At 41.2% G+C, this 13,121-nt stretch overlaps 1 protein-coding gene across 1 annotated transcript; it reads right to left on the bottom strand.

The window, feature by feature from the left end:
- Positions 1-4,274: 4,274 nt before the first annotated feature.
- On the bottom strand, positions 4,275-6,804 carry LOC106388398. The gene is made up of 3 exons (XM_048752785.1): positions 6,647-6,804; positions 6,047-6,549; positions 4,275-5,933 (listed from the first exon to the last, which is right to left on the bottom strand). Exon 3 carries the CDS (start codon positions 5,619-5,621, stop codon positions 4,299-4,301), a length of 1,323 nt encoding a protein of 440 aa, XP_048608742.1. The 5' UTR covers positions 5,622-5,933; positions 6,047-6,549; positions 6,647-6,804; the 3' UTR covers positions 4,275-4,298.
- Positions 6,805-13,121: the final 6,317 nt, after the last annotated feature.

Genomic DNA, 13,121 nt, shown 5'->3' with positions numbered 1-13,121 from the left:
CTCGTGTTTGAAGTAAAATATTTTGTGTCATTTATTTTAATACAAATCAACCTCATTTTTTTAAAAGATAACTAGACACTAATCAAGAAGTAAGAACTAGCTTTTAAAGAAGAGTACGAAAAAACCAGTGGTGGTAGTCCAGTGGCGCTTGAGGGAATAAATCCAATACGGCGAACCCTGGTTCGAACCCCGTTGGTCATACGGATATGGACTATTGCTTTGAATGCTCAGGAGAGGGTCTATCAGTGGACTGTACCTCCACCCGGAGGTTAGATCAGTGTCTTTAATAGACCCGGTTTTAACCCTTCTTTAGTTCAAAAAAAAAAAAGAAGAGTACGAAAATTTTGATAACAAAAAAAGAGAGTACCAAATATAAAGCTAGAGAAAGTGAGTACGTAGTAACTACAACTACTACGTAATAATAGGCATAGCATGTATATGGACCGTTGAGGACTTCAGGGTCCGCGGCTCCTACCCTATGGTCCGTCATCTCTTTGTCTTTATGTCGCAGGCTTCTCTGTACTGTTGTTTCCATATCTGGTCGGTGATGTAATATTTATAAATGATATAAAGGGGTGGAGATTTCGTATTAATAGTCAAGAATAAACAAGCTCGGTCAATTACAAGAACTAAAGAAGTTCGTCTAAACAGTTTGTCTACACAAGTATCTTTCTATTTTATGGTCTGAGGTCGTCTGGGCCGAGCTCGCCTAGTGGTCGAGGTCGTCCGAGACTTTGTCTGTGATGAAGAGGCGATGTTCTTCTTTTCTGTACTTTCTGTACTTTTCTGAACGTCCTTTCAATGAGTCTGACGTCTTCTATTTATAGTGACGTACGTTTTGGGCTTAGTTCTTAATGGACATGTGCTAAGCCCATCTCCAACAATTGTCTCCCCCCCCCCCCACAATTCGCCAAGTGTTGAATCTTGGTGAATTCTTCTAGAATCTTCTGTCTGAGAAAGTCAGGTCGGGCTCGGGAATTGTCAGGAAATAGGGCAACATATTTTTTCATTCCTATGTAAGTGATGGTTGAGTTTTTTTTTTAAGTTCTTGTACCCCATTTGGAAGCAAGGTGATTTTTTTTGCTCCTTTTATTACTTTTGTGCGATCATTTGCCTTCTTTATTTATTATTATTTTCTTTCTTGGTTCCTCCTTGCCGACATTGCTTCTCCTCTCTCTTCTTCCCTTTTTTTTTTTAAAAAAAAAAGAAAACAAATCTGGTTGTTTGTCGTGAGAAGGTCTGTGATCTGAAGAGAGGCTGAGTTCATTTAGAAAAGGGGTTGAGCTCGTCTTATTACTCTTCTCCTCCCTTTTTAAAAAAAAGAAAAAAAAAGAAAGCAAATCTGGTTTTGTTTGCCGTGAGGAGGTCTTTGATGTGGGAGAAGAGAGGCTGAGTTTGTTTTGAAAAAGGGTTGAGCTCGTGTTCTGAGGTGTGGGAGGAGAGACTGAACTCGTTTTGGAAAGGGGTTGAGCTCGTCACCCGTAGAAGGTATAAGAAGAGTTCGTCCATGGTGGCGCCGAGCTTGCCGCCTGATGTTCCGTGTTGTTAATGGCGGCTCCGAGCTCGTCGACGGTGGTTTCGAGCTCGTCTCCTGTTGCTCTGAACCCGTTGATGGCGGCTCCAAGCTTGCCTCTTGATGTCCCGAGCTCGTCGATGGCGAATCTGAGCTCGCCTCTCGACGTCCCGAGCTTGCCAACGGCGGATCTGAGCTCGCCTCTCGACGTCCCGAGCTTGCCAACGGCGGGTCTGAGCTTGCCAACGGTGGTTCTGAGCTCGCCTACTGACGTCCCGAGCTTGCCAACGGCGGGTCTGAGCTCGCCTCTCGACGTCCCGAGCTTGCCAACGGCGGGTCCGAGCTTGCCGACGGTGGCTCTAAGCTCGCCTCCTGACGTCCCGAGCTTGCCAACGGCGGGTCTGAGCTCGCCTCCTGACGTCCCAAGCTTGTTCATGGTGACTCCAAACTCATCTCCTGTTGTTACTTCAGGTTTGTTGTTGGTGAAAGAGTGTGGTCGAGATGCAGAGGGCACGAGCTTGCCATTGGTGGGGTCGAGCTCGGCTTTTGTTTCAAGTTCATCAGTTCCTAGTTCGTTCCTAGGTTCGAGCTTGTCGTTTGCTGTTCCGAGCTTGCCGTTATCGATGGAGCTGTGTCACGGTGAGGTGGGGTTGAGCTCGTCGTCTTTTGGTTCGAGCTCGTCTTTCGTTCCGAATTTATCTTCTGTTGTGCTAAATATGTTGTCGGTGATGGAAACGTTGGAGCTGAGTTCGCTGATTGGTATGCCGTCGGATGGGAAGGTTGCTCGTGAGCAGCTGTCTTTGTTAGTTCATAAGATGGAGCTTGCCGATGGCCGCAAGTCGTGGTCGGAGATTGCCGATTATGTCATTGCTGTTGAGTTAGGTACTCTTACTAGAAGTGAAGCAGAAGACAGGGTAATCGCGAGTTTGATCGAGGAAGGGACTGGGTTTCTTTTTGATGAACATGGGACTAATTTAGCGGTGGAGCCTGGCGTTGAGGGGTCGAGGTTGTCTTTGACAACGCCTCTTATTGTCCCTAGTTCGTCTTCTTTGGTGAAGAAGACTATGTTAGAAACTGTCCGGAAGTATGAGCAGATGCGGCTGGCGAACTCTTCTCAAACTAAAGAGTCGTCGTCGGAAACTACAAGTTCCTCTGATGATAGTTCGTACTCGAGTTCTCATAGTGAGAAGTCTGTGGATAGTGCTGATGTTGCTGGTGAATATGATAATATTTCTGAAGATGATAAACGAGATGATGACATCGAAAACGTTGATGTTGAGGATGATGGTGCTCTGGAGAGCGCCTATGATGAGTGGAATGGGACCTGTGACGTTAATTTTGGCGAGGAAAGTGATCAAGACGAGTATGCTAGTGACGGTGATCATGGTGCTGTTGGAGATGACGAGATGGGTGACCGAGATGGTGTAGATGGACGTAGTGATTTTAGTGGTGAGTGTGATGACTTTAGTGATGAGCAGGATAGGTTTAGTGGTGAGCAAAGCGGTGTTAGTGGTAGTCTAGGAGCCATTGTTGTAGATGATGGGAGGGATGATACCGATGGAGGCAGTGATCGTCGAGCCGATGTTACCGATATTTTAAGAAAAATAAAACAAGAAAGTGTGGCTGCCTCCTTTGCTGGATCGCTTGATGCCCTCGGTAATCCTTGTGGCTATGGGAAGAAGAAAAAGAGGGCCAGGAAGGCGAGGGAAAGGCCTAGGAGTTTCGTATGTCCTCTTGTTAATCATCGGGATCCATTGGAGTCGTTTCCTTCTATTTGTTGATGAGGATGCGATTAAGTGGATCTCAGCCAACTGTTGCCGTAATGGTGTCATTGAAGCGCGTATTCCTGGCGAGGATGATCGCCCGTGGACGACCTGCAAAACAAGACAACAATCAATAAGAATGTCAAACAAGAACACATCAATAAGAGTTAAACTACCATTGTAAGGATTCCAACTACTCCTAAAAGGGACACTCATATCATAAACATCAGGGACCGACGAATGCGCAATTCGAACATAAAAAAACTTCTTAATCCAACATAACGTTTTTCTCTTCCTCTCCCCAACAACACCGGCCTTCATAGACACATAAAAAGCTCCATCCGTCTTATCACACCGAATAATATGCGCAATACGTTCAAACAAGCATAGGCTCATGTGAACACCAATATCCGCAGCTGTGAACAAAGCTGCAACTATGTTTCGAATAGCAGCAGGAGCAAGCTGAGTGAGTGCAAAAAGATGTTCATCACAGTACGCCAGCAGCAACCTCGGGAGGGGGAACCACAAATGGTACTCGGTGAACCAGAAGTCGTAAACACAAAGCCACCCATCCGGAACCATCCACGGACGTTCATCCTCGCCAGGAATACGCGCGTCTATGACACCATTACGGCAACAGTTGGCTGAGAACCACTTAATCGTATCCTCATCAACAATAGAAGGAAATGACTCCGATGCATCCGGATGATTAACAAGAGGACCTACGAAACTCCTAGGCCTTTCCCGCGCCTTCCGGACCCTCTTTTTCATCTTCTTCCCATAACCACAAAGATTACCAAAGGCATCAAGCGATCTAGCAAGAGAGGCAGCCACGCTTTCTTGTTTTATTTTTTTTCAAATTATCGGTAACATCGGCTCGACGATCACTGCCTCCATCGGTATCATCCCTCCCATCATCTACAACAATGACTCCTAGTCTACCACTAACACCGCTTTGCTCACCACTAAAACTATCCTGCTCATCACTAAAGTCATCACACTCACCACTGAAATCACTACGTTCATTTGACACCATCTCGGTCACCCATCTCATCATCTCCAGCAGCAGCATGATCACCATCACTAGCATACTCGTCTTGATCACTTTCCTCGCCAACATTAACGTTCCCATTCCACTCATCATCGACGCTCCCCAGAGCACCATCATCCTCACCACCAACGCTTTCAACGTCATCATCTCGTTTAACATCTTCAGAAATGTCATCATATTCACCAGCGACATCAGCACTATCCACAGATTTCTCACTATGAGAACTCGAACACGAACTATCATCAGAGGAACTTGTAGTTTCCGACGACGACTCTTTAGTTTGAGAAAGGTTCGCCAGCCGCATCTGCTCATGCTCCCTGACAGTTTCTAACATAGTCTTCTTCATCAAAGATGACGAACTAGGGACAATAAGAGGCGTTGCTAAAGACAACCTCGACCCCTCAACGCCAGGCTCCACTGCTAAATTAGTCCCATGCTCATTAAAAAGAAACCCAGTCCCTTCCTCGATCAAACTCATGCTTACCCTATCTTCTGCTTCACTTCCAGTAAGAGTACCTAACTCAACAACAATAACAGATTCGGCAATCTCCGACCACGACTTGCGGCCATCGGCAAGCTCCATCTTATGAACTAATAAAGACAGCTGCTCACAAGCAACCTTCCCATCCGACGGCATACCAATCAGCGAACTCAGCTCCGACGTTTCCATCACAGACGGCATGTTCTGCACAACAGAAGATAAATTCGGAACGAAAGACGAGCTCAAACCAAAAGACCACAAGCTCAACCCCACCTCACTGTGACACAGCTCCATCGATAACGACAAGCTCGGAACAGCAAACGGCAAGCTCGAACCTAGGAACGAGCTAGGAACTGAACTTGAAACAAAAGCCGAGCTCGACCCCACCAATGGCAAGCTCGTGCCCTCCGCATCTCGACCATACTCTTTCTCCAACAGTGAACCCGAAGTAACATCAGGAGATGAGCTTGGAGCCACAACGAACGAATTCGGAGCGACAGGAGGCGAGCTCAGACCCGCCGTCAGCAAGCTCGGACCCGCAGTTGGGATATCAGCCAGTTCCTTGGGTTCAAACTCAACACGAACAACCAAGTTCGCCTTCTCCTTCCTCCGGACCAATTCATTCTCAAGATGCTTAACCTTTCCATCAGGAATACTTGTTGCCTCTTTCTTCCAAGTCTTGGCAGCATCGAGCACTCCCATGATCTGATTCACTCCATACATAGCTATGCGAACAACCTTCTGATTTTCCACATACCTCCGCTCCTTTTCCATACGAGAATTGAAAGTAGCAAGCACATCATCATGTCTCATTACTGCCCTGTGATACCTCCTACCCGCCACTTCCTTTTCCTTCTTAAAACGCTCCAAGTCGGCCGCTTGACTTTTCTTCACCTGCCCACCTTCCAAAGCTATCTTTGCAGTGAGTTTTTCAACTTCTTCCAACGCATCTGAGGACACTTTCTTCTCAGCCTCATACTTGCCGCGCAGAGCCGCTATTTCCTCGGAACCGTCAGCCTTATCCTTAATAGAAGCAAGCTCAGCCTTTGTTTTTTCGAGCTCGACCTTCACCTCTTCAAGCTCTTCATCTTGATTAACCACCAATTTATTCGCAAACTTTGTAGCCTGCACAGAACAACACAAAAAGATTCCTTTAGTTCAAAACCACAATCTCATTTATTTTATTTTTTAAAAAGAGAAAACAAACAAACTTTGAAGAAAAATAATAATTATCTTACAATGGCCAAGTGACGAGCGAACTCCTGATACCACTCACCGCGCCTAACTTGATCAAAAGGCAAACCATCAACGCCACCATGTGATTAAAACAACTTGAAAAGATCACCACATCCCGAAGCCAAACCATTGAACGAATGTTCAAATGACTCAAAAGATGCCTTCTCCGCAGCAGGAGACTCAACCACCAAAGGCAGCTCAACATCAGAGCTCACAATTTTGCGAGATTTCGAAGGCGGCACGTCTTTTGGTGAACGACCAGCGGCAGCCCTTTTCGCCACAACACTTCCACTGCCCGTAACAACAACTTCCTTTTCAGAAACATCAGCGGACGGTACAGGAACTGTCGAACTCATAAGACCCATAACAATACTACGAGCAGATGCCGAAGGTTCCACACCAGCGGCACACTGACCAGACTCAACAACAGAAGCATCATCAATACCTCCAGCAAAACAATCAACCAAACTCAGAATCTCGCTCAAATCTATTTTTCTCCAACAAGCTACAAAAAAAAGAGAGCCAACAAAACCATACAAAACCAGTAACTTATCTAAACCAACAAGCATTTAACTCACCAAAAAAAAACGCATATTTTCAACCTAAGTCAATAAACGGGATGCGCCGCCAAACCTCCGATCGCCTCACCACAGTCCAATCCCGAGCCTTCGTCTCCTTGAAGTATTCCACGCGCTAACTATCCCCAGCAGCAAGAGGAACACCAACTAAATGACGACCTGCAAAACAAGACAACAATCAATAAGAATGTCAAACAAGAACACACCAATAAGAGTTAAACTACCATTGTAAGGATTCCAACTACTCCTAAAAGGGACACTCATATCAGAAACATCAGGGACCGACGAAGGCGCAATTCGAACATAAAAAAACATCTTAATCCAACATAACGTTTTTCATTCCTCACCCCAACAACACCACAGCCAGCCTTCATAGACACATAAAAAGCCCCGTCCGTTTTATCACACCGAGTAATATGCGCAATACGTTCAAACAAGCATAGGCTCATGTGAACACCAATATCCGCGGCTGTGAACAAAGCTGCAACTATATTTCGGATAGCAGCAGGAGTAAGCTGAGCGAGTGCAATAAGATGTTCATCACAATACGCCAGCAGCAACCTCGGGAGGGGAAACCACAAATGATACTCGGTGAACCAGAAGTCATAAACACAAAGCCACCCTTCCGGAACCGTCCACGGGCGATCATCCTCGCCAGGAATACGCGCTTCTATGACACCATTACGGCAACAGTTGGCTGAGATCCACTTAATCGTATCCTCATCAACAAATAGAAGGAAACGACTCCAATGGATCCCGATGATTAACAAGAGGACCTACGAAACTCCTAGGCCTTTCCCTCGCCTTCCTGACCCTCTTTTTCTTCTTCCCATAGCCACAAGGATTACCAAGGGCATCAAGCGATCCAGCAAGGGAGGCAGCCACGCTTTCTTGTTTTATTTTTCTTAAAATATCGGTAACATCGGCTCGACGATCACTGCCTCCATCGGTATCATCGCTCCCATCATCTACAACAATGGCTCCTAGACTACCACTAACACCGCTTTGCTCACCACTAAAACTATCCTGCTCATCACTAAAGTCATCACACTCACCACTAAAATCACTACGTCCATCTACACCATCTCGGTCACCCATCTCGTCATCTCCAACAGCAGCATGATCACCGTCACTAGCATACTCGTCTTGATCACTTTCCTCGCCAAAATTAACGTCACAGGTCCCATTCCACTCATCATAGGCGCTCTCCAGAGCACCATCATCCTCAACATCAACGTTTTCGATGTCATCATCTCGTTTATCATCTTCAGAAATATTATCATATTCACCAGCAACATCAGCACTATCCACAGACTTCTCACTATGAGAACTCGAGTACGAACTATCATCAGAGGAACTTGTAGTTTCCGACGACGACTCTTTAGTTTGAGAAGAGTTCGCCAGCCGCATCTGCTCATACTTCCGGACAGTTTCTAACATAGTCTTCTTCACCAAAGAAGACGAACTAGGGACAATAAGAGGCGTTGTCAAAGACAACCTCGACCCCTCAACGCCAGGCTCCACCGCTAAATTAGTCCCATGTTCATCAAAAAGAAACCCAGTCCCTTCCTCGATCAAACTCGCGCTTACCCTGTCTTCTGCTTCACTTCTAGTAAGAGTACCTAACTCAACAGCAATGACAGAATCGGCAATCTCCGACCACGACTTGCGGCCATCGGCAAGCTCCATCTTATGAACTAACAAAGACAGCTGCTCACGAGCAACCTTCCCATCTGACGGCATACCAATCAGCGAACTCAGCTCCAACGTTTCCATCACCGACAACATATTTAGCACAACAGAAGATAAATTCGGAACGAAAGACGAGCTCGAACCAAAAGACGACGAGCTCAACCCCACCTCACCGTGACACAGCTCCATCGATAACGGCAAGCTCGGAACAGCAAACGACAAGCTCGAACCTAGGAACGAACTAGGAACTGATGAACTTGAAACAAAAGCCGAGCTCGACCCCACCAATGGCAAGCTCGTGCCCTCTGCATCTCGACCACACTCTTTCACCAACAACAAACCTGAAGTAACAACAGGAGATGAGTTTGGAGTCACCATGAACAAGCTTGGGACGTCAGGAGGCGAGCTCAGACCCGCCGTTGGCAAGCTCGGGATGTCAGGAGGCGAGCTTAGAGCCACCGTCGGCAAGCTCGGACCCGCCGTTGGCAAGCTCGGGACGTCGAGAGGCGAGCTCAGACCCGCCGTTGGCAAGCTCGGGACGTCAGTAGGCGAGCTCAGAACCACCGTTGGCAAGCTCAGACCCGCCGTTGGCAAGCTCGGGACGTCGAGAGGCGAGCTCAGATCCGCCGTTGGCAAGCTCGGGACGTCGAGAGGCGAGCTCAGATTCGCCATCGACGAGCTCGGGACATCAAGAGGCAAGCTTGGAGCCGCCATCAACGGGTTCAGAGCAACAGGAGACGAGCTCGAAACCACCTTCGACGAGCTCGGAGCCGCCATTAACAACACGGAACATCAGGCGGCAAGCTCGGCGCCACCATGGACGAACTCTTCTTATACCTTCTACGGGTGACGAGCTCAACCCCTTTCCAAAACGAGTTCAGTCTCTCCTCCCACACCTCAGAACGCGAGCTCAACCCTTTTTCAAAACAAACTCAGCCTCTCTTCTCCCACATCAAAGACCTCCTCACGGCAAACAAAACCAGATTTGCTTTCTTTTTTTTCTTTTTTTTAAAAAGGGAGGAGAAGAGTAATAAGACGAGCTCAACCCCTTTTCTAAATGAACTCAGCCTCTCTTTACATCACAGAGGATCAAATGCTAGTATGGACCATTTGGGGTCCAAAAAATCTCATTTAGACCCATGCTTTTTTCTTTTCATTTTGTATTTAAATTTAAATAGAAATTTAAGTAAAATAACGAAAAAACCTAAAGACTTAAACATATTTACTTACCCATGCCATTATTATCCGATCCGAAACCCGACCCAACTAACCTAAATCTTCTTCTTCTTCTTCCCCCTTTCTTCTCCATCGATAGTTTTTATTTTTTAAAATCAAATCAAAAAATTTTTTCAATTATCCGCTAATTTTCTCTTTCTTATACCAAATCGATCAACTCATAATCATATTCAATCAATTATAACTTACCCAGAATCAAATTTCATCTTTTACGCACTAGATTCAAAATAAAAAAAAACACAGAGTATTACTAGTATAACTAAAACAAGTATAACTAGTACAAATAGATTGAGTATAACTAATATAACTGGTACAAATACAATGCATATAACTAGTACAACTTTGCAATTAATATGATGATATTTGGTTTTTGTTGTCAGTGCTATAGAAGATGATAATGCAGAACCAATAAAAATATTGGTATAATCCTCCTGCTTATATGTGTCAAAATATGTTAATAATTTTTTTTCGATAATATTTAATTTGGATAATGACTTTGTTTTACTAGTTATACTAGTGTACTATTTAGGAAAAAAATGCATCTTCATTCTTTATGTTCTCGTAGCAAAAGAAAGCGGCTGCAAAGCTTAGGGGTGGACGTTCGGGTACCCATTCGGATTCAGTTCGTATCTATTTGGATTTTGTGTTTTCGGGTTTAAAGATTCTGGCTCCGTTTAAATTATTTTAATAAATTTTCAATCCATATATAATTTAAATTTCTCAAAATCTAGAAATAAAAATAATATATAACATAAAATTTTGAATAATGTATGCTAAAAAACCTATACTTAACCTAAAAATTAGTTTAGCTTGAAAATTTGGATGGAGAATCAATCAATAGACATTTTAAGTATTTTGGTGTTTTGAGTTAGCTATTTTAGATATTTATTTTTGACTATTTGTATATATTTTTAAATATTTTAGACAATTTCAAAATATCTTATACATTTTAGATATTTTTTTGGATATTATATCTACAAATAGCTAACATATTCAGGTACATAATTCTAATTTGGATATATTCGGGTATCTATAATATTTCGGTTTGGATCGGGTTCGGTTTTGGTTCTTTAGATACCAAAATTTTGAACCCGTTCGGATATTTAACTAATTTCGGTTTGGGTACGGTACTACTTTTTGGATCGTATTTGGTTCGGTTCTTCGGGTTCTCGGAATTTTTGCCCAACCCTAGCAAAGCCAGAAAAAGTTATAGTAGGTTCAGGCCCGTCTTTGGGCAAGTGCAAGTGGTGCTTATGCATGTAGACCCGCCCGTAATAAACAAATGAACATATAATATAAATGTATTTAAAATGTTTAACTTATTCTCAACTTCAATTAAATTAATTTTCATGTTTTTTACTAAAATAATTTATCAATTTATTTTATTATTTATTTTAAAAATCGTAAAACTTATTTAATTATTAAAATTTCTATAGAAGATTATTATTTTGCTTTCTTTCAACTATAATTTTAGTTTTATTAAAATAATTTATCAACTATGATTTTCTATAGACATTACACATATTTGGAGAATATTTTAATGTTATCAATAGTAATATACCTCCATCAAGAAAATGGCATCACTTAATTATGAGATGTATAATTTCCTTTATTGATTGTTTCTAGCATGTGAAAATGCTAGAAAAGAGAATGATGTAGAACCGATAAGACATATTGGTCTAATCTCTTCTGCTTGCATGTGTCAAATATATGAATAATATATTTTTAATAATATTTGATTTGGAATTGATACGTTTATAAGTTATACTAGTTGTACGATTTTCGGAAAAAAATCATCTTTATTTTTTTAGTTTCGAGGCGAAAAAGCTAGATGCGGAGCCAAAAAATTCTTCAACCATTGCTCTAAAGATGCGAATCACCGGAAAGAAGAAAAAGATTGGGTTTGATGTATGATTTTTATTTTTTTTTGCAAATAATTGTTTTAATCGTGATGTATTAATACAATTGTTATCGACAATTGTACAATTTTAGTTTGTTTATCAAGATAATAATAGCTATTAGAAAGAAACAAAATTGCAACAAATAATACAAATAATCGGTAAAAATATTAATTAAGAATTACTTACCAAAATAAATCATTTTAATCAAATATTTTTTTTTAAATTACATTTAATTAGTAAATGATATAAATCAGCAGTTGTAAATGATTCATATTTTTGAATAACTTCTTAAAATTGATACTAATTTTGTGTAAAATGAAATGATGCAAATAATTTATATTTTTACATATTTAAATGGGATGATATATTTAAGTTACAGCATGATGCATATTTAAAATAATACTAAATAAAATAACAAGTAATTGTACCAGTTTTCTAGTTGTACCGACTGTACATAGTTGTACTAATTTTTGAGTTGTACCAGTTTGTGCATAGTTGTACTTTGGCAGTGAAATCATAAAATATTAGTTCTACCACATAATAAATACATTTACCTCAGTTGTACCACTTATTTATGTTTACAAGTCTTTGCCCGGTTACAATGAAATCATCAATTTTGTAAAACTACATTTCATGTATGTTTTCCAAAAATTATGTGGACAAACAAGTTAACAAACATTAAAAGTATCAGGTAGATCATGTAAACTTATGGAATTGTGTAATAATTTTTATATTTTTTTTTAAACTTCAAATTAAATTAAGAGAAACTTTATGAGTACATACCAACTGGGATATATGATTGTTTTTCTCATATGAAATACCAAATTGGTTTTGTTAATTTCTGAAACGTCGAAGTTGTACTAGTTATACTAGTAATACTCGTCTAATATATAATAAAAGTTATATATATATTGTTTATATGTCTAGTTATAAGGGTTGTACCAATATTTTCACATCATAGCTTTATAAAATATGTTCGATGTTTGATTATCATAAAAATATGGCTAATATAGTTAATAACCTTAAAAGTATAAAATATATAATATAAAATTAAATGTGTAATGCGATAATTTAACAAAAAATTGAAAAATCTTAAATGAATTAGATGACATTTTTGTCATCATATACCAATTAGAATATTTATTTTTTTATTTCATGTGTAAATTATAACATTTGTATACTAATTATATAATTTTTTAAAATGTTTAGTTTTACGAGTTATACTAGTTTTACCAACTCGAATGAGAGAATGAGATAAGGAAGATTGTGTGGATGTGAGTGGCTGAGATTAAAGAAAGAGAAGGAGGGAGAATTAGACATGTGTGAAGTTGTATGGCCAAGATTAAAACATAGATGTGACAATCCAATGGCTCATATTACTCTTTCATTAATGACAAAATCGCCATTTCCATTTAATTGGTCCATGTAGATTTTTTTGGATGCTCTAGATTTTTTACCATTTGGTCTATAAGAGATTTTTGTCCCATCACGGACCTTCTCACGACAAACAACCAGATTTGTTTTCTTTTTGAAGAAGAGAGAGGAGAAGCAATGTCGGCAAGGAGGAACCAAGAAAGAAAATAATAATAAATAAAGAAGGCAAAGGACCGCACAAAAGTAATAAAAGGAGCAAAAAATTATACATTGCTTCTAAATGGGGGACAAGAACT

Source organism: Brassica napus, chromosome C3, assembly GCF_020379485.1.
Source record: "Brassica napus cultivar Da-Ae chromosome C3, Da-Ae, whole genome shotgun sequence".
NCBI classification, from domain to species: Eukaryota; Viridiplantae; Streptophyta; class Magnoliopsida; order Brassicales; family Brassicaceae; genus Brassica; species Brassica napus.
The sequence above is the reverse complement of the archived record's forward strand: the minus strand, read 5'-3'. Positions and strand labels throughout refer to the sequence as shown.